The 21812-nt window shown below is 50.5% G+C and overlaps 10 protein-coding genes across 10 annotated transcripts; 5 read left to right on the top strand and 5 right to left on the bottom strand.

Annotated features, from left to right (window-relative positions):
- Nucleotides 1–34: 34 nt before the first annotated feature.
- On the top strand, nucleotides 35–2247 carry M438DRAFT_292926 (glutamyl-tRNA synthetase). The gene has a single exon (XM_029901801.1). It carries the CDS (start codon nucleotides 40–42, stop codon nucleotides 1963–1965), a length of 1926 nt encoding a protein of 641 aa, XP_029762630.1. The 5' UTR covers nucleotides 35–39; the 3' UTR covers nucleotides 1966–2247.
- M438DRAFT_404054 (uncharacterized protein) lies at nucleotides 2217–4608 on the top strand. Its single transcript, XM_029909702.1, has 6 exons — nucleotides 2217–2272; nucleotides 2328–3045; nucleotides 3098–3141; nucleotides 3202–3569; nucleotides 3622–4101; nucleotides 4158–4608. The coding sequence occupies exons 2-6, from the start codon at nucleotides 2708–2710 to the stop codon at nucleotides 4518–4520; spliced, it is 1593 nt and encodes a 530-aa protein (XP_029762629.1). The 5' UTR covers nucleotides 2217–2272; nucleotides 2328–2707; the 3' UTR covers nucleotides 4521–4608.
- A 1164-nt stretch (nucleotides 4609–5772) lies between these two features.
- Nucleotides 5773–7191, top strand: M438DRAFT_176113 (uncharacterized protein). Its single transcript, XM_029899161.1, has one exon. The coding sequence runs from the start codon at nucleotides 6065–6067 to the stop codon at nucleotides 7151–7153; it is 1089 nt and encodes a 362-aa protein (XP_029762628.1). The 5' UTR covers nucleotides 5773–6064; the 3' UTR covers nucleotides 7154–7191.
- Nucleotides 7192–7229: 38 nt separating this feature from the next.
- M438DRAFT_363625 (uncharacterized protein) lies at nucleotides 7230–8590 on the bottom strand (the record flags this gene model as incomplete). Its single annotated transcript, XM_029907658.1, has 5 exons — nucleotides 8340–8590; nucleotides 8140–8213; nucleotides 8008–8071; nucleotides 7820–7955; nucleotides 7230–7769 (listed from the first exon to the last, which is right to left on the bottom strand). The coding sequence occupies exons 1-5, from the start codon at nucleotides 8354–8356 to the stop codon at nucleotides 7230–7232; spliced, it is 831 nt and encodes a 276-aa protein (XP_029762627.1). The 5' UTR covers nucleotides 8357–8590.
- A 907-nt stretch (nucleotides 8591–9497) lies between these two features.
- M438DRAFT_343890 (uncharacterized protein) lies at nucleotides 9498–11672 on the bottom strand. Its single transcript, XM_029905089.1, has one exon. The coding sequence runs from the start codon at nucleotides 11342–11344 to the stop codon at nucleotides 9713–9715; it is 1632 nt and encodes a 543-aa protein (XP_029762626.1). The 5' UTR covers nucleotides 11345–11672; the 3' UTR covers nucleotides 9498–9712.
- A 2628-nt stretch (nucleotides 11673–14300) lies between these two features.
- Nucleotides 14301–15243, bottom strand: M438DRAFT_353566 (uncharacterized protein; the record flags this gene model as incomplete). The annotated part of the gene is made up of 3 exons (XM_029906880.1): nucleotides 14301–14975; nucleotides 15029–15155; nucleotides 15206–15243. 3 exons carry the CDS (start codon nucleotides 15241–15243, stop codon nucleotides 14301–14303), a joined length of 840 nt encoding a protein of 279 aa, XP_029762625.1.
- Nucleotides 15244–16325: 1082 nt separating this feature from the next.
- On the bottom strand, nucleotides 16326–17220 carry M438DRAFT_333338 (uncharacterized protein; the record flags this gene model as incomplete). The annotated part of the gene is made up of 2 exons (XM_029903597.1): nucleotides 16326–16982; nucleotides 17038–17220. 2 exons carry the CDS (start codon nucleotides 17218–17220, stop codon nucleotides 16326–16328), a joined length of 840 nt encoding a protein of 279 aa, XP_029762624.1.
- Nucleotides 17221–17796: 576 nt separating this feature from the next.
- On the top strand, nucleotides 17797–19067 carry M438DRAFT_343886 (uncharacterized protein). The gene is made up of 2 exons (XM_029905088.1): nucleotides 17797–17933; nucleotides 17988–19067. Exons 1-2 carry the CDS (start codon nucleotides 17852–17854, stop codon nucleotides 18944–18946), a joined length of 1041 nt encoding a protein of 346 aa, XP_029762623.1. The 5' UTR covers nucleotides 17797–17851; the 3' UTR covers nucleotides 18947–19067.
- A 322-nt stretch (nucleotides 19068–19389) lies between these two features.
- M438DRAFT_314933 (LexA/Signal peptidase) lies at nucleotides 19390–20637 on the top strand. Its single transcript, XM_029902633.1, has 2 exons — nucleotides 19390–20148; nucleotides 20209–20637. The coding sequence occupies exons 1-2, from the start codon at nucleotides 19642–19644 to the stop codon at nucleotides 20359–20361; spliced, it is 660 nt and encodes a 219-aa protein (XP_029762622.1). The 5' UTR covers nucleotides 19390–19641; the 3' UTR covers nucleotides 20362–20637.
- Nucleotides 19986–21764, bottom strand: M438DRAFT_343883 (tartrate dehydrogenase). The gene is made up of 5 exons (XM_029905087.1): nucleotides 21486–21764; nucleotides 20983–21434; nucleotides 20506–20808; nucleotides 20209–20386; nucleotides 19986–20148 (listed from the first exon to the last, which is right to left on the bottom strand). Exons 1-4 carry the CDS (start codon nucleotides 21728–21730, stop codon nucleotides 20355–20357), a joined length of 1032 nt encoding a protein of 343 aa, XP_029762621.1. The 5' UTR covers nucleotides 21731–21764; the 3' UTR covers nucleotides 19986–20148; nucleotides 20209–20354.
- Between the last annotated feature and the right edge of the window lie 48 nt (nucleotides 21765–21812).

The following is a 21812-nucleotide window of genomic DNA, read 5'->3' as shown; positions in this document are numbered from 1 at the left end:
AATTCACAATTGACCTTGTTTCGTCACACAACATCAATCATGGCAGCAGCACAAATCGCCGAATGGCAGAAGCGCGCAGAGGCCTTCAAGCCTCTTAACCTCAAGCAGATCGAGGGACCTATCGCCGAACTCGACGCACACCTCACCCTCCGCTCATACATTGTTGGCTACTCGGTCACCGACGCCGACCTTGATGTGTGGAAGGCCATTCGCGGCAACCGCATCGCCCACTCGTCCGTCATCAAGCAGGGTCTCTACATCAATGTCAGCCGCTGGTTCAACTTCATCGAGGAGAGCGAGCGTCCCGTCGTCGAGCTCGCCAGCCGTGGCAAGGAGATGGCTAAGAAGGCCGAGGGCAAGTCGGACCAGGGCAACTACGACATTGGTCTGCAGGGCACCGAGAAGGGCGTCGTCACTCGTTTCCCTCCGGAGCCTTCAGGCTACCTCCACATTGGCCACGCAAAGGCCGCTCTTCTCAACGACTACTTTGCCCACAAGAAGTACCAGGGCAAGATGATCCTCCGATTCGACGACACCAACCCCACCAACGAGAAGCAGGAGTTCGAAGACTCGATCGTTAAGGACCTCGAGCTCATGGGTATCAAGCCTGACCAGGTCACTCACACTTCCGACTACTTCCAGGAGCTCTACGAAGCCGCTGTCAAGATGATCAAGAACGGCAAGGCCTACGCCGACAACACTCCCCAGGAAATCCTCCGTGATGAGCGCATGAACAACGTCGACTCCAAGCACCGCAACGACTCGATCGAGGACAACCTTGCCCATTTCGAGGAGATGAAGAAGGGCACCCCCGAGGGTACCACCTGGTTCATCCGCGCAAAGATCAACATGCAGGACCCCAACGGTGCCATGCGCGATCCCGTCATCTACCGCTGCAGCCCTCAGGTTCACCACCGCACCGGTGACGCCTGGAAGATCTACCCCACCTACGACTTTGCCTGCCCTGTTGTCGACGCTGTTGAGGGCGTCACCCACGCCCTTCGTACCACTGAGTACAACGACCGCGATGCTCAGTTCCAGTGGATGCTCAAGGCCATGGACTTGCGCCATGTCTACAACTGGAACTTCGCCCGCATGGCCTTCGTTCGCACTTTCTTGTCCAAGCGCAAGCTGACCAAGATCGTCGACAAGGGTGATGTCTGGGGCTGGGACGACCCTCGTATGCCTACCGTCAGAGGTATCCGTCGTCGCGGCATGACTGTCCCTGCCCTACAGGAGTTCATTCTGTCTCAAGGTCCTTCAAAGTCCATCACTTTGATGGACTGGACCAAGATTTGGGCAACCAACAAGAAGCACATCGACCCCATCGCTGGTCGTTACACTGCCATCGACACCAAGGACAAGGTCACTGTCACCGTGACCGGCGCCCCTGCTACTCACACTGACATGAAGGACTTGCACGCCAAGAACCCCGCTGTCGGCCAAAAGAAGGTCGTCTTCAGCAAGAACATCATCCTCGACCAGACCGATGTCGCCTCGTTCGCCGAGGGCGAGGAGATCACCCTCATGAACTGGGGTAACGCCATTGTCAAGTCCAAGTCCACCACTGTCGTCGACGCACTCAAGTCTCCCCTCGCAACCCTCAGCGGCAACGCTCCCATCTCCAGCCTTGAGCTCGAGCTGCACCTCCAGGGTGATGTCAAGAAGACCTCCAAGAAGGTTACATGGCTCTCCACTGACCAGGAGCTCATCCCCGTCAAGCTCTACGAGTTCGACTACCTGCTCACCAAGGACAAGCTCGAGGAGGAGGACGATTTCGAGAAGTTCCTCAACCCTACCACTTCTGTCCTCACCGAGTGCTTGGCCGACTGCAACGTCGCCGACTTGAAGGAGGACGACATTATGCAGTTCGACCGCAAGGGCTTCTTCAGAGTGGACAAGGCTTTCAAGAATGGCGAGCCTGCCGTCTTGTTCCAGATCCCTACCGGAAAGGGCGGTAAATAGATGATTTCTCTTATGACGATGGAACGAAAAAGGAGCGCGATGTGGAAAAGTATGTAGGTGTAGATGAAAACAAACCAAAAATCTGCCATGGACGATCGCTCCTTCCGATGTTATTGATGATGCTAAATTTGTTCGTCGAATGGCAGGCAGTGTGTTGGCCCAGTAGGCTGTGACTTCCCTGCAGGCGCTTAGACCTTCTCAAATCCTTCGCCAGCGTGGATGTGATCGCTCTTGCATCTTCTCACGAGTCACCAAAATATCCTCCACTCGAACCGATGCCAGCGAATTCCGATATGCGATCGAACCTGTTCGTTCTCAAGTGGCGTTGTCGGCCTTATCTTCTACTGACTGATATTCTACAGTGGTTTCTAAGCGACCGTCGAGATGACGCTCGAGCCTCCTGTCGCTCGAATCCTACTAATCTATACTGCATGCATCGTATATTATGTGGCTGAATTGTTCCGCATGGCAAGGCCGCCAACTCACTGACGGTCCTTGTTGTACACAAAACCCGTCTTTCCCAACCGTTGTTAAGGTGAACCGTAACACCTCTTGAACCTTTAGCACGCTGTCATCGATACACGCCAATTGACTGCCTGTAGCGAATATAGGTCACTGCTACTACCTTGATTTGCTGAAACATTTGAACGACTTGGAATTCAGACTACTTATCTTAACCAACACCTTCCGTCTCACAGTGGACGACTGACCTGATTCTGCCAACGGAGACAACAAATGCGCGATGTCCTTCGTGAGTCGCCATTGGAAGCAGTCTTCCGACAAATCCGAGCCGGAGCCTCTCGTCCAGGAGGACACTGATGACAAAACAGACGACGACTCGTTTCTTCAACCTCGGGAGTTCGACGCACCGAGTCCAGGATACAATCTCTGGTTCGGAACTGGACAGTTCGAAGCACCCAAGGCCGGCAGGAGAGCGGGCTCTTATCTCGATCTGAGATACTTCATTCCGGTATTGGCGATAGTGTGTGCTATCGCAGCCATACCATTGACCATACCAGATGCCACAGGAGAAAATCTTGCATATGACTATCGCTATGGGATGAAGGTATATGACTGCGCGTCAGTATTGCCTAAGACTTGACGGCGTTGGGAGTTTACTGAACTTTATCAGGTCGGCGAGTGTAACTTCGAGTGGTACAATGCTTGGTGACTTGGGTATGTTCACACTGACTTCTGATGTTGAATCACCGAGCTTATTTACGCGACCTACCATAGCAATTAACCTTGTAGCTTTTGACAAGCTATCATTCACAGCGGCAAAAGCCATCGATCTTGCCTGGAACGTGCTTGCGGGCCGCCTCTCTCAATTTCTTGCGGCATACCTCTGCTATCGCGTGTCGACTGGAGTATTGTATCTTACGGCCGAGCAACAGAGGGTACCTGCAGAAGCATTTGCAGCGCTATCGTTGAATCCGAACAGCATATGGAGCTGTCTACCGGTCTTCAAGTCGTTGTCTCTCACCAAGATGAGACTGTTCAATAGGCTGGCTCTTGTTTGGGTCATCGTCTCCACAATATATCTACTCTGTATTGTCACGATGGTCGATTTGATGACTGGATATCAGACGGGACAGGCGACATGGGTAAGCATCTTCATGAGAACTCAGGGAATAGCCGGCTAACCAATTCTCACAGCTCAAGCAACCGAACGGAAAGATGGTCAACACAGACGTAGGGCCTGAAGCCATATTGAAAGACCTTCCCACTACAACTCCACCTCAGAATATCACCATGCCTGGTGGTAAACTAGTCACACTACACTGGAACGAAGATACCGGAGACATCCATGTTCGCCAAGCGCCAATGCCGACCGATCCAAATACCAATGAGAGCACAATCTTCTACCAATCATGTGTTGATCGCGAGACGATGGGCATATACTACCTCAACGTCACATACACCACTCCAGATTACTGGTCCCCGTTCACAACATTCGACAATGGTACTCGCCATGGTAGTACGCCCAGTCTTATCACCAGCTATGAAGACGAGTCCTGCAATACCCTGTTCGTGACTCTGCAGTTGAGCTACTACGACCTCTCTTACGGAGTAAATCGCACATTCTGGGAAAATCCGACTAATTTCCTGTGCGTACCGGCTGACTATTATCGCTGGGTAATTTTTCGCTATACACCGCACACGGAATGCTCACATACTGACACACGATGCAGGGCTTCTCGCAGCGCTACACCATTCTCCTCACCTCCATCAACAGCGTCTGGCTCCTCATCACAGCTGCACTATGGCTATACGTCGAACTCTACAGTCAATTACTCCAAAAGCGCGGTCGCCTGGACAAGTGGCGTGCAGTTTTGGACATGGCATCCGCTCTACAACAGAGATTTGGTCACGACACTGGAGCTTATACGGAAGATGAATTGGAAAAGGAGGTTGAGAAATTGACGCCTTTGTGCTATAGTACTGTTGCGCATGAGGGGATTAATGATGAGAGGATTGTGTTGGAGGAGTGTGAGAAGGGTGAGAATTGGAGAAAAGGGAGGTTGAGGTTGAGGTGGAAGGTCAAGTATTGGTGATTAGGATGGCGCCGGTCATACGGTTCGCATGTTGTCTACTGTGTTTAGTCGAGGTTACGATAATTTCACTTCAAGCACTCCTTCGTTCAAATCAAGAGAGAAACAATCACGAGCTCCTATCCATCATAGTATATACGCAGAATGCACTCGGTATCAGCGAATGCGTGTGTCGGGGCAAGACCAATTAGAAGCAGAGCTTCCTGAAACCGATCTTCGCACCAGCCCAATAAGCAGTTTAATAGTCTTAAGGCAGGCCTTGAAGAAGTCATGTTCGCAGTTGAACTCGCCACCAAATTGATTATAGCGGTTGTAATGGGGCAGCACTGGCGCCGTGTTTTCGGTGTGACTTGATAGAGCTGGTCAATCACCCAGTTCTTCTTTAAGTTGCCTAGATTGTCGTTTCCAACAGATAGCCAGGCGTTGGAGCTTAATCCGGCATTTTTTCAGCAACACCGGTTGTGCCCTATCATGTTAATTTCTTTGTGTTTCTTTTGTTTGGTTTCTAGTCTCCTGTTCTTTGTGGCACCAACCTCTTCTCCTCACAATGGCTCGTTTGATAACCATACACGGACGGAAGAGGCTTTAAAGATATCCTCTGTCATGATTGTGTCTTTGTCACCTCGTGATCCGACGACGCTGCTTTTTTCTTTTCCTTTCTCAACATGATCACTGCCACCGAGTGGATAACAGACCATTCTCGAATGTGTCCACGGGTGATCAGGAGAGTCGCTGGGGACGTTGGTAATGGGTACAGTCGAGACTGGTTGAGGACTTGAATGCTTGCTCGGAGATCGACGGTGGCTCGGGCGAAAAGAATGATCCTGAAGTGGTTGTAAGAGGTGACGATGTAATTATCAGGAGAAGAGATGAACCAGTATGCTACCGGAAGGCTTTGCTAACAGCGATGGGTCGATGTCAGCTCTTCATCAACAGGAAAGCCACATCATCTGCCAGAAACATCCTCAGTCAGCATATCAACTCAACGACTCAATAACCATCAGCGCTGCGATCAACATCACCTCAAGATCACCTCGTATCTCCACCCATCTACCCACATCCATCAAAACCACTCAACCCAGTCTTCATTACATTAACCGGTTAACCCGCTTTTACACCGCCCCAAGACAACGACACACGCGAAGGAGCAAACTTGCAAATCGGCACGAAGGCGTCAGCAGAGGGAAGCCTAGGCGGTGGCCTTGGGTCTCGCAGCCATGGGACTGGAGTAAGGGTGTCGCGTGATGGGCCGTCGCTGGTAGAAGTGCTAGGGGAATTTGATGGAGGTGGGTAGATGGGTGGAGATGGGAGATGATGGTTGATGGTGGGAAGAACTTGACGGATGTGCGTTGAGACGGATTGGAAGGTGCAGAGGATATGACGTTGAAAAAATTTCTTGGAAGGAGGTGGGTTGGTTGCGTCTTCCTGGAATTTGACTTCAAGCACATTCATGAGGCCGGACACTCTAGCCTGTCAACAACTGCAACACCTTAGCCATCGACTGTCTCTTGATTCTGCAGTTTGCTGCATCTCTGGTCGCCACTTCCATGATGTATATCTGTCTGTATCAAGTTGATTCGCTCTACGCTAGTATCCCGAGTTGGCACATTGAGTGTTCATTGTTCTTCCAATTGCAAGTCGCTCCTTCCATCAAAGAACGTCAACAAAAGATATCGTCAACAAAGCGCATAAAGAGTGGAAGTTGCGAAGCCTCTCCGCCCACGGAACAACGAGCGCAACAAAGGCTAGACAATGACAATGTCAATATCAAATTTGCCATGTGTGCCACAAAAGAATTGTTCTTTGAAGCGTCTTCGACGACCAAGCCACCAAGAGAGGAGTATAAGTCTTCCATCCCCGCTCTTCTGAGTCCGCTCATACATATTTCCGTTCGCCACTTTTTTGTTTCTGTTCTCAACACGGCTGTGCCGCTGCCCACTACTTTCATCATGTCTACAACACTTAGCCAGCTGGTTCTGGATATCATCGTTTTCAGTATTACTTATTATATCATCCTTTCCCCACTAATGCAGCGTGCTTTAGAATACAGTTATGGACAGCCGATAACACCTTTGAGGTTCACAGCAAAGTTCGACAGTATCAAGAATTGGATCAGAAATCAACTCCGCGACGACCATGAGATCCAAGATTGGATCAAGCAACAAGTGCAGAGGAACCGGGATGCAGAGTCAAAGTCTGCCACAGCGTCGACAAATTTGACTGCAACAACTGAGGTGGAACCGACTGAGTGCGACAGATGCTGTGGGCTATTCGAAGATGAATCATCTATATTGAGATGGTGCTGCGGATGCACCTGGTGTGCAGAGTGCGTGGAATCATCTTTCGAAACTGCCATTAATGAGGGAGATAAAGCTGCGGACAAACCTCTGAGGGCATTGAGTAAGAGATGCCCTTTCGCCCAGAAGCACACTATTCGTGAGATGCTTCCCAGATCTGAGGCTGTGCTGTCCGAAGGCTTCTATAGACACATTCAGAGAATGATCATGGAGCAAGACACCTTGGCTAGCATCAACATGGAGAAGAACGATTGGATGCTCGAGGCTGATGAAGATGAAGAGGTTGTGAAGAGGAGGTCGCTTCTCGACTTTTCTCCCATCAAGCGCGAATCTTGGTAATTGAATAATCGATAATAGAAATTCTCATGAACCACTAGATCCGAGATATTCAATGTGTGCAATGTACAGACTGTGATCATGTGCTAGCCAGTGAGTTGTCTTCGGAAGCAAAAACCTGCGACAAATCCAAGTCTTTACTAGGACCACGCTGTCCAGTCTTGAACTGTTGAAGCCGACCTCCGACTTCAGCGAGAAGTGGCCCTGCGAATGTTGAGTGCAGTAATGTGCCATCCAGGAGTAAATCATGAAAGGTCTGGTTTTCCAGTAGAGTCTCAATGTTCTCAAGGCATAACTCGAAAGCAGTATCTTGTAGCGATGTGTCGGCAAGGAACAGAGCAGAAGGACCAAGTAGTCGTTGGAAAGCGCAAGGGACGACTCTAAAGCACATCAGGTTGCACACGTCCATGGAGAACCAATCTACGATGTCGGCACGCAAGGTTGAAACGTCGTACTGGTCCGCCAGAGCAAACAGGCTGATACCCAAGTCTAGAGTTTGGGGCATCGGCACCGAACATCGCAGGTCGGAATAGGAGGAACCATTGAGGTACCGCAGCATCAGGAGAACCAGTTCAAGATCGTCTTCATCACCAAGATCAATGATAGGGCTCGCAGCAACCTTCGCTGTCAGCTTAATGGCCCAATATCCGAGTCCTCGTGCCATCCTACCGGAAAATCTCCATAGAAAGCCCTTTCAAAATACTTTGATCCGGCTGCGAGGCGGCACTTGGTAGCCAGAAATCGGTTGTTCCTGAACTTCACTGTGACACTGAGCTTAGACTCCAGAAGACTGCGTGGATCCATGCTATGCTGTCGTCAGCATCATGGTGCACTGATGTGGTTGACATCACACAAACCTTCTCAAGACTGTGTGGTCTTCCATGAGATCTCTACCGAACGAACTGATCTGGAAGTATTTTGCTAGAAGATGGAGTGAGAGATAGAGGGCATGGTTCTGAAGGCCTACTGCGTCTTGAATTATCACATACTATCACTGAAAGCATGAAAGCCTGCGCCGAAACATCTTCCATGCAGAAGACTGCGAGCCTTGAGACAACCAAGACTATGTCAAACGATATCAGAACAGCAATAACGCTTCTGTGTTGCAGATTTTGTAAGAGTCGCCTTTCAAGATGCAAGACAATGAATTTGGTTCTTTGTCCCAAATGGTGAACCGATATCCGGATACGTGAGCTCGCGCGACATGGTTGCAGTGCCGCGGCGGATAGGACTCGTTCTTTCAGAGGTAAGATCAAGAACCCATGAAGCGCGTCTCTTATTTGCGAGATGACACGACTTTGCAAGGCAAATAGCAGGTCAAAGAAGAAGTCCAAGTCGTCGCCAACCCTAAAACCACTTTAATACGATCCTGTCGTCTAGGAGAACAACCAAGACGATCCCGAATCGGGTGTGTGTAAGAGCCCATCTGAGAGCATTGTGAAGAAGTTGCAAAGATATTGGTTGATAGCGGTAAAGTCTGTGCGACGAGATAGGGTAAGAGTGCCGCAGAATTTTGTAAGAAAGTATGGTGTAAGGAGAATGGCAAGTCCATGGAAGAGGCGGAAGTGTGGCTACAGAGTGTCAGAACTGATCGGTACATTAGTTATGTGTATTGAGTCGGCTTGGGTAAGTCAGCGATGTGTTGGATGCACGTCGCAGCTATCAATGCAGACAAGTCGTGGAAGACGAATTAAAGAAGCTTGCGGCGAGGCGTCATTGGGCTTGCAAGGTCTTGTCTCTCTAGAGCCTAAACTGCTGCTTAGGCGCGACCGATGGAAAGATAATCGCAGGCGCATGCTCTAGCAACATGTGTTAAGAAGGGAATATGTCCGTGGAAATGCACAAAGAGTTTGGAGCATTGGTGGTTGTCCATTGAGGTCTCGAGCTCGTTGCTACTTCGGATCCAACATCTTGGTGCAACCTGAAAATAACGACGGTTACTTCAAGCGTTGGGTGGCAGTCGCGTCCGAGGGGTCCATGTGGTGAGAACAATGTGGTGGAAACAACGCCAAGGCCGATGGGACCCTGGAGCGTGACAACTCGTGGGAAGCTTGGCAGAGCGCGCAGGTCAATTTTGTTTTTGGCAAAATTTGATTCATCAACTGGTTCTGTGGTGTAGTTGGTTATCACTTCTGTCTAACACACAGGCGGTCCCCGGTTCGAACCCGGGCGGAATCATCATTTTGGCTGAATTGTGCATCATTTTTGGTCTATCAAAGGTCACGGTATAGAGGTTTGGACAGGTGGTTGGAATTTTGGAATTTTATGGCGTGGAAGGTGCGGCAGTCGCGGCGTCACATTCTCCCGATTCCCCGACGGCGTGGTAAGCACGCGACAACACACCGAATTTGAAACAACGACCTTCGTTCCTTCCATTGTTCAATGCTTTTGGCTGCCCTAGCATTCGTGACTTTGTTAAGTGCGATAGTACAGTACAACAGGGGTAGATGATACTCGAATCACCTCCGACCTCTGGAACACCTTATCATCCGTTGTCCGACTTCCACGACCCAGCCCTTGCCTCCTCACTCGTTGACACCGGACTTCAGGTCGATTCTTGATTTATATCACGATGTGCAATAGCTGAGCCACCTCGTCCTCCTGCGCATACTCCAGAAGGCGCTTCAGAGCTTGTGTCTTGGTGATGACGATAGGCACAGTCTCGATCGAGAGGATGGGACTGAACTTCAGCAGAGTCAGCTCGACAGTGGCTTCGAGCGAGGCTTCTGGGTAAGAGACATCGAACTCGAACATCTGCAGCCCTCTCTCGTCTTCATTCCCGGACGACACGAGCTTGATTCTCGCTCTGCGAAGAAGCTGTCTCGCTTGATCCATTGAGATCTTACTGGACGTTTCGTGGAATATGGGTTCCATCCTTGCAATTGGGGCCGGTAGTGAAGTCTCATGGTGAGGCGCGATGGTCGGACGACCCACGAAATGCTTGCTGAGACTACCAATAGCAATTTTTTCTAAAGCGCGGATAACGCGCTCGCGACTACGGCCTACCGGTGCAGTGTTGATCGATTCCATCGCAGAGAGCTTGAGAGTTGGCGCTTGGAAAAGAGCTTTGGGTAGAGTGGCAGTGATACGCACCCGGGGTGTATTATCAGTTTCGGCGACAGAACACGAGAGTTCAATGTGTTGCATCAGATGAGCCATAACGGTTCTTGAGGCTTCGTGAGCCGAGGTGCTCTCCAATGAGACCTCGGGTCGCTCCTGAGTGCCATCCAGGGGATCCACGGAAGACTGTTGCGATCTAGACACAGTGTTCTGGCTAGAGATCCTGTTCTTGCGTGTCGAGCCATCGCTGTCACTCGTATCACTCCGCTTCCGTTTGTGTCCTTGTTTGAGTGCGCTGTGGCGAATATCGCTTTCGAGGGCGCAGGCTGAGGGTGTCACCTGGTGCCTCTTCTCGTCGTCGATGGATATGCGCCCATTCGTCGAGTCCTGTGACTGGGCTAGTAGCCGATCACGAAGCTCGGTCTCAGAGCGTCGCGATGGGATGCTATGCCGATGGAGAGACCGCTGCTCTCGCAACCACTTGGAACCGGGCAGGAAGGGAAGTTCTGGCGGCTCGGAGCTTGAGAGAGCGATACCGGGATTATCAGGATCAAGAGCCCGGCGCATCGACTTGAAGTTGGACAGAATCTCGTACACACCGATTAGGTACGTATTCTGATCCTCTCTGATAAGATTGGCAAAGTCGAAGAGTCTGGTGAAAGGTGGCCAGATTTTGTCTTCGTCCACTCTTTCAGCAGTTCCCACTGGCCTGAATGCTGTATGTTCGGGGCCGTAGCAAAACACGATCTTGCGTGCCTTTTCTTCATACAGCGGACGATATCCCACAGCGAAGACACCATCTTCAAACTTCTTGCGGCCTAGCAACACATAACCATCATCCCAAACTAAGTCAAGGTGCTGTACGAATGCGAAAAGTGCTGTTTCGCAGCGACGTTTCCTCCACTCTGCATCGACTTTGGCAAGCAGCTCGAGTTCATTCCTGATGGCGTTTGTGGGCGTCCAGCCGGCTTCTTTACAAAGGTTGTCGAATCGTGTACGAACGAGCTCTTTGACCTCTATAGAGTCTGCCTCGGAAACTCGTATAGTGTCAGGATTTATCACGTACTTGAGCGGCGACTCTCTTGTCTGGATTTTGTTGCGACTGTCTACTTGGGCGGCACTGGAAGACTCCATGATTGTCTGGATTGATCGTCAGGGACTGCTTCTGGGCGGATCGGTATCAAGACAAACCTTGGTATCAGACGTCGCGATGAGACAATTGCGATGTTGCTCCGAAAGGAACGTTTGGCTGGTAAACAAATGTGTACGCAAGCAGTCGCTGAAGAGCTGGTGATCAAGGTTATTCAACAAGTGAGATGTTGCGGCAATGAACCAAACAAAAGTATGCAGTAAATACACGTAAAAAATTGAAGGAACTTCTGCAAACAAATCGTGCTGACGATCGACGAAAACCAGTCCACGGTTTGAGCTGGATGAAACAAATCGTTTATAGGGAGCTTGAAAGGACGACGTCGGAGTCGGCGACTCTGACATGCAGAACCCGAGAGATCTCTCACGTCAGGAAGGCTGAGGAAGCAAAAGAAAAGGATAAAAACGTTCCGTTTGCTGGTGAAAATCGAAGGACGATTGTATGTACGGCACGTGATGATGTCTGTGTAACGTGAAAAACTGATAGATCACTTTTACGCATCACCAGTCTACTGTCAACCTAACAAAGCAGTTCAATCTACAAGCGAGCGATCTTATCCGCAGCATCGTCTTGAATAGATTGCAGTAGAACATGCAAAGTGCACACTTCGCGACCTCTTTCACCATCTCTCACAATCCAAAACACAACCTTCCATCGGATTCATATTTCAACAAATCCATCCCTCACCATCGAACCGGTGGTGTGGTGCAGTTGGCAGCTCGTGACTCACTGTGGACTATTGGCCACCGGTTCGATTCACACCAACGCCATTTGACTAGAGGTCCCAGTAATCCTCACCCGACAACAATTATGATGAAAATTGGTTTCTCTCCCCTCCAGAGCTAGTCTCCTGGGGGGTTTCTGTTTTGCCAAAGTTTGAGAAATCTTTGGTGATGGTTTGATTTTGCGCATTAGGGGAGATGTTGCTGGTGTGTGTGAAGATGCGAGATGAAGTCAAATATGCGGCTGCTGTGTGTTGCAACTACGCGAGGTCCGTCAGTTGTCAACAAAGATCTCCTTAGGCCGTCTATCCACATTTACAAGGAGAGACTCTGCCAACAGATGTTCTCTAGCTTTGAACACTATGGTCTCTCTTCTGTTCATTCAGAAACGCTGAGCGAGGCACCCAATCATCTTCGAGGCGCTATCACGATCATACAACTCGCATGTCGCCTGATAGCCGTGGTATTATTGATATGTGAGTCCTGACAGATACCCTCCCCATGGCACATCTCGAGCGCAGTCAGATATCCCTGAGTCTTGCACATTCAATTCAATGACATAGGCTTTCTCACTGCGAATTTTGATAGGATTGAACAACAACTTCGCAATTTCCTGGGCTACATATGAACCTTGAATGTGTTTTTATCTTTCTCCAAGGTCGTTCCAGCTCTGTCGGTCATTCTCCTCGACAAATGAACATTCACCGAGAGCAATTTTAGACTTGTGATCTCTTCGTGGGTGTTCCTTCGGTAGAACCACTAGCTCTACGCTTGTGCGAGGAGCGACGGATGCTTGAAGGTGCTTGACGAGGAGTAGAGCGTCCAATCTGTTGGATCTCTTGGGTGTAGAAGGTCCAGCTCCAGCATTGTCGAATGATTGTCCCTCCTTCTCTTCCAGAGTCTCGGAGCTATTGGTATCTCCAGTGGCGTGTTCGGCAGGTCTGATTGTTCCATCGCGCATTCAGGCAGAGTTGGGCAGAAAAGGGAGCTCTGCAGGTTGAGAAGGTGGAAGAATCATATTTCTGGTCGGATCGAAAGAGCAGCGCATGGAAGGAAACATCGCCAAGATCCAGTAGATACCCATGAGGTATGTATGCAGATCATTGGGCATTTGAGATTCGCCCAGGAGACTGATGAAGGAAGCATGGCATTCAAGAACCCTGTCCCTAGAGCCAGTGAAGGAGATCTTGTCGGCATCTTGAGCGAATCTGATTTTCGTCTGCAAAGCTTGACCACTTTGTACCAACGTGAGCGAAGCCCTCCTCAGCGTAATTTCTGCCGAGAAGAACCCATCCGTCCTCCTAGATAAAGTCGAAGTGCTGCACAAAGGCCAGAAGAGCTGGTTCAACTTCAAAGAGTCACCAAGTCATCACTGCGACCTCTTGGATCTTGTTTCTGACGGCGGTGGTAGGTGCCCATCCGGCGTTTTGGCAGAGGTGGTCGAATTGATCTTCCCATTGCCACTTGATCTTGATAGGTTGCATCTCTGTAGCACGAAGCGGAGGGTCGAAGATGTCGTGGAGGCGAACATGCTCGCCGTTATCCAGAGTTAGATCAACAGACGTCTTTCTGGTTGCCTGTGATTTGCCAATTATTTGTCGATCGCTACTAGCCTGGAGGAATGATGCAGCGAGCATCGGGATGTTGAAGGACGGCGTGGGCGCGGGTGTAGCTATGGTTGGAGATTCTGTTGGAGAATTTGGCTGCAGCCGGTGATTTTCTAAGTCGATATGAGCAGAGGTGTGGACTGACGAGCGGGGTGTGTGATCTATAGGCATATCAAGAATCCGCCCAGAGTCAGCGAGCAGTTTCTTTTCCACTCTCCCATTGAGATGCGTGTACAAAGAAAACGAGAGAAAGATTCGGGATCAGACCGTATACGCGTTCCAACAGCGCAGTGCGTCAAGATACGATACCTAGTCGAATTTCTCGAGCATTGTCGACGACGTTATACGTTGGTGAATCTGTTGCTATCAACTGTTCATTTACGGAGCTTTGTGAGAGGGAGATTATACAGAATTCACATTCGCACGTTGAAACACTGGCACCATTCAACAACGAAACCAGTACTTCTTGATTATAGAATACTCTTTCAGGTATGCGATCCCGCATCACCTGTCGCTAGAAAACAGTGCAACTCTGAGGCTACACCAAGTGGGAACCAATGCGGGCTGAATGCCTTAGTACGAGTAAGGACCATGCCCGTATCTGGCGACTCTTACTGAGATCCAGAAAATTCGGTCCAGGGGGTCAGAGAGATGTGTTCGTACATGCCATTATCATCATAGTATGGTGTGTTAGTTGTGCAATCGCAGTGCATGCAATGCTTTCTCGCATATTCTCGGACACCGCTAAGAAACGCAGGGTTCCTTTCACCAAGTTCCTTGCACTTTGACTGTTGACATCTGAAAAATGGAACAGGCGGTAGTGCAGAGATACCAGTCACAAAGCCAGTGAGAAGGCGACCACTGAAAGGCTCCTCGTCCTGGATCATCTTGACGAAGGTCTCTTTCTTGATGAGCTTGGTGAGATTCTTGGCGCAGAAAGCGGCAGCGGCGGCCTGGAGAGTGTTGTCGGCAAGGTGTCCAGCGGACGGACCGGTAAGCTTCTGAATGGCGGTGGCGAACTGGTCGCCCTCCCAGGTGGTTTCCATGAGATCCTCGAATTTCTTGACAACCAAGGGACGAAGGGTAGAAACGTCGTACTTGTCGGCAGCGGTGAAGACAGCGATGTGGAAGAGCAGATCTTCATTGGTGCTATAGGCGGCTGTGTCGTCGAAGGTGTTTGCCTCGAGCATCTGATCGTAGGGAAGATCGTAGATGTGGCGGATCATGGCGCGAACGGCTTCGGGGTCATCATCGTCGCCGAGGTCGATCTCGTTGCTTGAGGCGACCTGTGATGATGGTTAGAAATGACCAAATGAAAACATGAGATTGGGTGACATACTGGAAATTGGCCAGTGAAGGCTCTGTAGAAGTACTCAGACTTGCGCGCGAGAACCGTCTTGTGGCACAAGAGCTGCTGTCCGCCGAACTTGACCTTGACATCAGAGAGTGCCTCAGTGTCGAAGAAGCTGTTATCACGTTAGTAGGCAGGAAGTTATGATTGAAATGAAACGCGGACCTTCTATCACTGCGGATGGAGATTGTATTGGTAGCCATGTTGGATAAACTTGGATTCCCAGATCCACTTGGTAGAGGCGAAGATGTGAATGAACGTGGAGAGTCAAGAGGAGTTGAGCTGAGGCTGGAGTCAAGAGAAGTTGAGCTGAGGCTGGAGTTGCGTCTGCGATTGTATGAGCGCCTGTCCCGCGGCATCGTGCAAAGAGGAGAACTTAGTTCAAGAAACAAACAGCGCGTGCAAACAGCACACTTTTATGTTTTTCAAGAATTTCCGCGTGTTGCAGCAGTGTAAGCGAATAATGTGTTAGAAGCTACTTCACTATCAGCAGAAACCGATTCAGAGCTGCGACCAATAAAGCCAGTGAAGACCACTGACCACTCAGAAGATTCTGGCACAACGAAATGCAAAAAAGAAACCACTGGTCTGGTGATTGAGGAATTGTTTGACTCACCCTCTGTTTGTTCCGCCCCTCTTCATGTTCAAATCCTCCCGCCTCAGATGTTTGACTCGACCTCCTTCCGAGAGGCACCTTCACCCAGAGACCCTGAACCGAGATTCAGTTGTAGAGGAATTTCACCTCCAACGACCGAAGTCATTGATAAGAAAGAACAGTTTGTGCGAAATGATTAGCTGATGCTTGGATTCGAACTCGAGTGAGGGGCTTGTTGTTGAGGGTTGTGACTGGAGGATGAGGTTAGCTTGGCGTGAGTTTGATGATGCTAACCACCAGACCAGATAGGATTGTTAGTGAGGGCTTGATTATGTGGGATCAATAGGCCTCGGAAGCGGTGGTCACCATAATATGGCGAGCGGTGAGTAAAACATTGAGACGATGAGAGGAGAGCCTGACCTACTGCAAACCATCATTGGTTTGCAGTAGGTCAGGCTCTGCTCGCGCTGATCCGTAGACGCCTGGAGAGAAAGCAGGACATGGACATACGGAAAGGTGGGACTCTGTTGGGAGTTGCGAGAGAACAGGTGGTATTTATGTGCTGTATCTTTGGAGCAGTCAGAGCAATCGTTACGTGCACATATCGTTTGACCTTCATGATCACTATAGGAATGCTCTCAACTCGAGAGTGAAGACCAACATGTACCTCGAGCTGCCTTTGTATCGGCCTCAAAGCGGCAAAAAGTTCTTGTAGTGTTGAAGTGTGGTTGGTGATGCACTGCCAGGAGATCCGCCAAAACGACCACCAAAACCAGCTTCGTGGGGATATGCAGAACGTGAGACGCAACCTATGCATTTCTGGCTCAGATTGGCCTGGATAGTACTGTCTGGCAGCGATTCGCATTTGCTGCATTTGCTAGTTCGGATCACACTCCCAGAGTTGCCTCTCAGAACAGCGGTAAGGAGGCGGCCAGCGAAAGGTTCTCCCTCCTCTAGCATCGTGACAAAGCTGTCAATCTGAATCAAGTCCATGATGTGCGAAGAACAGAACGAAGCAGCTGATGCCTGGAGTGATTTATCCGCAAAGCTGACAGCACCGGGTGCACAGAGACGCTGTATAGCCTTGCCAACCTCTTCTCTTTTGGCAGACCAGATTTGTTCCATCAATCCAGTAAACTTGCCAACAACGAGTGCACGCAACGAAGGAACGTCGTACTTGTCGGCAGCCTCGAAAACATTGATATGGAACATCAAGTCCGCACTGGCCGAATTTGAGAAGAGCACGGAAGCCTGATCGTAAGGAAGGTCGTAGAGATGGCGAATCATGGCATGGATTGCTTTCGGGTCATCGTCGTCACCAAGAGAAATAGTTCCGCTGGAAGCAACCTGTGTATCACTTAGTATACCTCACAATGATTGCCCTTTCACGCATAAGACGGACTGGAAATTGACCAGTGAAGGCTCGAAAGAAGTATTCTGATTGGCGGGCTAGGATGGCCTTGTGCCCAAAGATGTGCTGATCATTGAACTCAATGCGGACATCTGAAAGAGTCTGATCATTGAAGAAAGCGTGGGAGAGGCGGGCAGCGCTATTCACGGGTGGAGCAACGCCGGGCTTAGACATGTTTGATTTTGATGTAGAGGCAGAGGGTGTGAGAGACATGTCAAGAAGAGATAGCTGTCGAGATGTGGGAAGAGACTGCAAACGAAGTAGTAGCTGATGAGCCTAATTACAAGATCAATCATGCAGCCGATGCCCTGTGCTTTCCGCCCAGACTACACGCGCCGCAACAGTAATTCGGTAACATACGAACATTTTGACGGTGAATGGACGGCAAGCTGCAGGAGTTGAGGTTGGAAGCCTTCACTCACATGAGTCATGTGGATCTTCGAGATTGCGCACGGACCGCCAGAATTTCCAGCGCGTCGCAAAAAAACCAAAAAAGGCTCAGAGCTTTCGAGCATCAGTCTTGTGTAGCTTTCGATTCCAACTTCTCTTCAATCCTATTATCAACTTCTCACCGACCGTCACTACATTGTCGCGTCGATTCACACTTTACGAAGCTCTACTTAAACGCGCATCCAACACAACCCGTCAATCACATATCACAATGTCCGACATCAAGGTCACTCCCACCGCCGAGCCCGACCCGGCCGCCACTTCCATCCAGAACGACAAGACCGTCGAGCAAACCTCAAACCCCGATCAGACCACCGAGCTCTCCGCCGCACCCACTACTTCGGAAGATGCAGTCATGGCCGAGGCAAAGACCGAGGAGAAGAACGAGGTGAAGGAAGAGAAGCCTGAGGAGAAGGCCGAGGTCAAGACCGAGGAGGGTACGACCATCCATCATGCGCAAAGACATTGCGCAAATGCTGACCAGAATCCAGCATCCAAGCCCGCCGAGGAGAACCAAGGCGAGAAGAGAGGCGGCCGTCCCCATAACAACGGTCGCGGCCCCAAGCGCGTCAGACCCAACTACGAGGAGCTCCCAGAAAGCAGCGACCCCGAGGAGATCCGTCGCCAGGTCGAATTCTACTTCTCCGACTCCAACCTCCCCTGCGATAACTACCTCCTTAAGCAGACTGGTGGCCACAAGAACAACCCCGTCGACCTCAAGGTCATCCACAACTTCAAGCGCATGCGCCACTTCCAGCCTTACTCCGCCGTCCTCGAAGCCTGCAAGGCCAGCACTCTGATCAACGTTACCGATGACGGTCAAATCACCCGCAAGGAGCCCATCAGCGAGGACTTCAGCGACAACGCCGATGAGAACCGCAAGAAGCTCGAGGACCAGACCATGGCCCGCAGCATCTACGCCAAGGGATTCGGCGAGGAGAAGCCCAGCACCCAGACCGACATTGAGGAGTTCTTCACCGTCTACGGTGCCTTCAACGCCGTGCGCCTGCGCAGAAGCCAGCAAGGCGAGTTCAAGGGAAGCGTTTTCGTCGAGTTCGCAGACGAGAAGACCGCCGAGGAGTTCCTCAAGCTTGACCCCAAGCCCGCATTCCAAGGCCAGGAGCTGAGCATCAAGAGCAAGAAGGCATACGTGGATGAGAAGCTCGAGGGCATCAAGAACGGAAGCATCAAGCCCAACGACAACTGGAAGGAGCGCAGAGACAACGACCAGCGTGGTGGCCGTGGCGGCCGCGGTGGACGTGGAGGCCGTGGCGGTCGTGGAGGTCGCGGTGGCAGAGGTGGACGTGGTGGTCGCGGAGGCCGTGGTGGTGACCGTGGCGACCGTGAGGAGCGCCCCAACACCCGCAACGCAGAGCGCGAAGACCGCAAGCGCGGCCGCGAGGATGAGGGTCAGCAGGGTGAGGCCAAGAAGGCCAAGACCGACGAGTAAACAAGACAAGAGAGGATTGTATATCCCAGGATCCACGGCAAAAGGGTGGAGATCTGATGTTGCTTGACGACCAAAAAAGATATTGCATGGGCCATGGCGTTTTCTTCTTTGAAAAGGACTGGGAGGTGGTTGTACAATTTTCGGGCTTGATACCTGTGAGTACCCCTAGAAGGAGGGGACTACTCTGAAAAAGCAATTTATTCTTTTCTGCTTCGATTTGAAACTTAGTCAATCTCCTATTATCGTGTCTTCATCTTGGTTGTGGTTTTGTACTCATATATGTCTTGTGCATGGACAAATCTCTACACGGCAGCACACGCGGAAACCATCTCTGATTCCAAGTCTTCTCTTGCTTGGTCCGTAACATCGGTTCACGATTGTTGTTCTCCATCCTTCCATCAAATTGGTTCCTGAGTCTCGAGATCAACTTGAATCGCGAATTGACAAAGTCCGCAAAGTCCGAAGCACGTCCTCCAGAAAGTTCATACCACAATCCATGCGACGTGAACAATCGACACTCAATCATTACACCCTTTCTCTCGCATTCTATATCAGCCTGTCAGGAATTGCCGCTGTGCACTGACCGAAATCATATATTACCGGTCTTGGACGGATAAACCACTCATCACGCAGACGACAACAGACCACTCGATCACCTCTCCCGACCTCATACCCTGGACACACCTGCCGCCGCCATGTTCACCAGACTCACCCGCCTATTCAACAAAATCCCCGCCGAAGCCCGCCTCTGCGGCAAAGGCGCCTTCATCGGCTGCAGCACGTGGATCGTGCTAAACGACCACGTCCTCGAACCCATAACCGTCGAAGGCGTCTCCATGTCACCGACCCTCTCCCCTACATACCACGAAACCGGCGCAAAAGACACCCTCCTCATGAACAAATGGTCACCGCTCAAAGACCTGCAAAGAGGAGATGTGGTAATGTTGGACCTACCGCATAAGCCTGAAAAGCTGGGGATTAAGAGGGTTGTGGCGTTGGAGGGGGATTGGGTTACGTTGGATTATAGGAGGAGGGATAGAGGGGGCAAGGAGGGGAGTACGGCGGAGGGAATGATTTGGGAGGGTGTTGGGGAGAAGAAGGAGTTTGGGGTGGGTAAGAAGAGGTGGAAGGTTCCGTATGGGCATGTGTGGGTTGAAGGCGATAACGTGAATCAGAGTAAGGATAGTAATTCCTACGGTCCGGTAAGTCTTGTCGCGTGGACATCTGATATTGTGTGTTCTTGCTGACATGGTGTGATTTAGATCTCAAAGTCTTTGATTGTGGGCAAGGCGATATTTCAACTACGCCCCTTCAGCAAATTTGGTGAAAAGCCATGGGAGGGATACAACATCAAGACCAAAGTCGAGAAAGATACCAACTTCGAACGCGAAGGATGGGAAGATTTGTTCTACTGAACACGATATGAAGAACTCAATCGACGTAAGCTGACGTCCCTCCCTACATCCTGAAGACAGCCTCAATCTCCTTGCACACTGCTTCCGTCACTTCTTTGGTGTTGCTGCTTCCTGCCAAGTCCTTCGTTTTGACACCAGCTTTAGTTACATTCTCAATCGCTTGCATCAGTTTGTCAGCGGTACCATCCAATCTTCCTTGACCGAGCCACCTGACCATCTCGGCCGCACTCCAGAAGGCGCCAACGGGATTAGCAACACCCTTACCAGCAATGTCCGGAGCGCTACCATGGATAGGCTCGAACATACTCGGATGCTTTCTCGTGGGATCCAGGTTACTGCTCGGAGCAATACCGATACTGCCGCTCAATGCGGCTGCCAAATCACTCAAGATGTCGGCATGCAGATTCGTTGCGACAATGGTGTCCATACTGGCAGGGTTGTTGACCACTAGGAGTATAGTCAGCAAAGCTTTATGGAAGAATGGATACGGTACTTGGTCAATGAGTCAGCGCACACATTGTGATCGAACATTGCTTAAACGGCGTCCTTGGACCCCATCTCATCAATGTCCAGACATATGTTCAACACCGGCCCGTCGACTGTACCTTCGAGCAAACGTACTGCGTACTGTCATCGCATCGACAAGCATCTTATCCCAAGTCACATCTGGATAGTCCTCGGCGACCTCATAAAACACCTTATCCCACAAGACCATACCATGTCTTTGCGCATTACTCTTGGTCACCATTGTCAACTTCTTCCTCTCTCTGGATCTTGCAGTCTCAAAGGCGAATCGCATAATACGCTCGATGCCGACACGGCTGAAGATGGCGAGCTCGGTGGCGATGGTGTGGGGGCTGTTCTCGTGTGTCGTGCCGCCCTGCCCTGCGTATTCGCCCTCGCTGTTTTCGCGGATGATGATCCAATCGAGAGTACCTGGGTTGGCCTCGCATGCAGAAAGAGGAGACTTCGTGCCTGGGAGGATTCTCGTGGGTCGGACGTTGACGTACTGGTTCATGTTTTTGCGAATGGGGAGGATGAGACTCCACAGGGAGATATGGTCGGGTACATCTATCTCGCATCAGCATGTTTCTCTTTTCCATGCCTATCATGGTGTCGTACCTGGCCAACCCACAGCGCCGAAGTAAATAGCATCATGCTTTTTCAATTGCTCCATTCCATCAGGTGGCATATACCATCCTCTCTCCAGATATGCCTTACTGCTCCAATCGAAATGTGTGTAGTCGAACTTGAAGCTGCCATCTACCGAAGCCAGTTTATCCAAGACTTGAATAGCTGCTTCTGTGATTTCAGTGCCGATACCATCGCCGGGGATCGAGGCAATCTTGAAGATTTGTGTGTCTGACATTTCGTTCACTGCTGTTTGGAACAATCGATGGAAAGTGAGAAATGGTATTACCGATTATGGAGGGGTATGGCGGGGTTTTGTG

The sequence above is a fragment of the Aureobasidium pullulans genome (genome assembly GCF_000721785.1).
Source record: "Aureobasidium pullulans EXF-150 unplaced genomic scaffold scaffold_5, whole genome shotgun sequence".
NCBI classification, from domain to species: Eukaryota; Fungi; Ascomycota; class Dothideomycetes; order Dothideales; family Saccotheciaceae; genus Aureobasidium; species Aureobasidium pullulans.
This window is presented reverse-complemented; position numbering and strand designations above follow the sequence as displayed.

Coding starts and splice junctions, on each gene's coding strand:
- M438DRAFT_292926 (XM_029901801.1), top strand. CDS start 40: ATGGCAGCAGCACAAATCGCCGAATGGCAGAAGCGCGCAGAGGCCTTC.
- M438DRAFT_404054 (XM_029909702.1), top strand. CDS start 2,708: ATGTCCTTCGTGAGTCGCCATTGGAAGCAGTCTTCCGACAAATCCGAG. Junction 3,142..3,201: donor TACAATGCTTGGTGACTTGG/GTATGTTCACAC, acceptor GACCTACCATAG/CAATTAACCTTGTAGCTTTT. Junction 3,570..3,621: donor AGACGGGACAGGCGACATGG/GTAAGCATCTTC, acceptor CAATTCTCACAG/CTCAAGCAACCGAACGGAAA.
- M438DRAFT_176113 (XM_029899161.1), top strand. CDS start 6,065: ATGATGTATATCTGTCTGTATCAAGTTGATTCGCTCTACGCTAGTATC.
- M438DRAFT_343890 (XM_029905089.1), bottom strand. CDS start 11,344: ATGGAGTCTTCCAGTGCCGCCCAAGTAGACAGTCGCAACAAAATCCAG.
- M438DRAFT_343886 (XM_029905088.1), top strand. CDS start 17,852: ATGGCCGAGGCAAAGACCGAGGAGAAGAACGAGGTGAAGGAAGAGAAG. Junction 17,934..17,987: donor CGAGGTCAAGACCGAGGAGG/GTACGACCATCC, acceptor ACCAGAATCCAG/CATCCAAGCCCGCCGAGGAG.
- M438DRAFT_314933 (XM_029902633.1), top strand. CDS start 19,642: ATGTTCACCAGACTCACCCGCCTATTCAACAAAATCCCCGCCGAAGCC. Junction 20,149..20,208: donor ATAGTAATTCCTACGGTCCG/GTAAGTCTTGTC, acceptor GGTGTGATTTAG/ATCTCAAAGTCTTTGATTGT.
- M438DRAFT_343883 (XM_029905087.1), bottom strand. CDS start 21,730: ATGTCAGACACACAAATCTTCAAGATTGCCTCGATCCCCGGCGATGGT. Junction 21,435..21,485: donor TTCGGCGCTGTGGGTTGGCC/AGGTACGACACC, acceptor CTGATGCGAGAT/AGATGTACCCGACCATATCT. Junction 20,809..20,982: donor CGATGCGATGACAGTACGCA/GTACGTTTGCTC, acceptor CTATACTCCTAG/TGGTCAACAACCCTGCCAGT.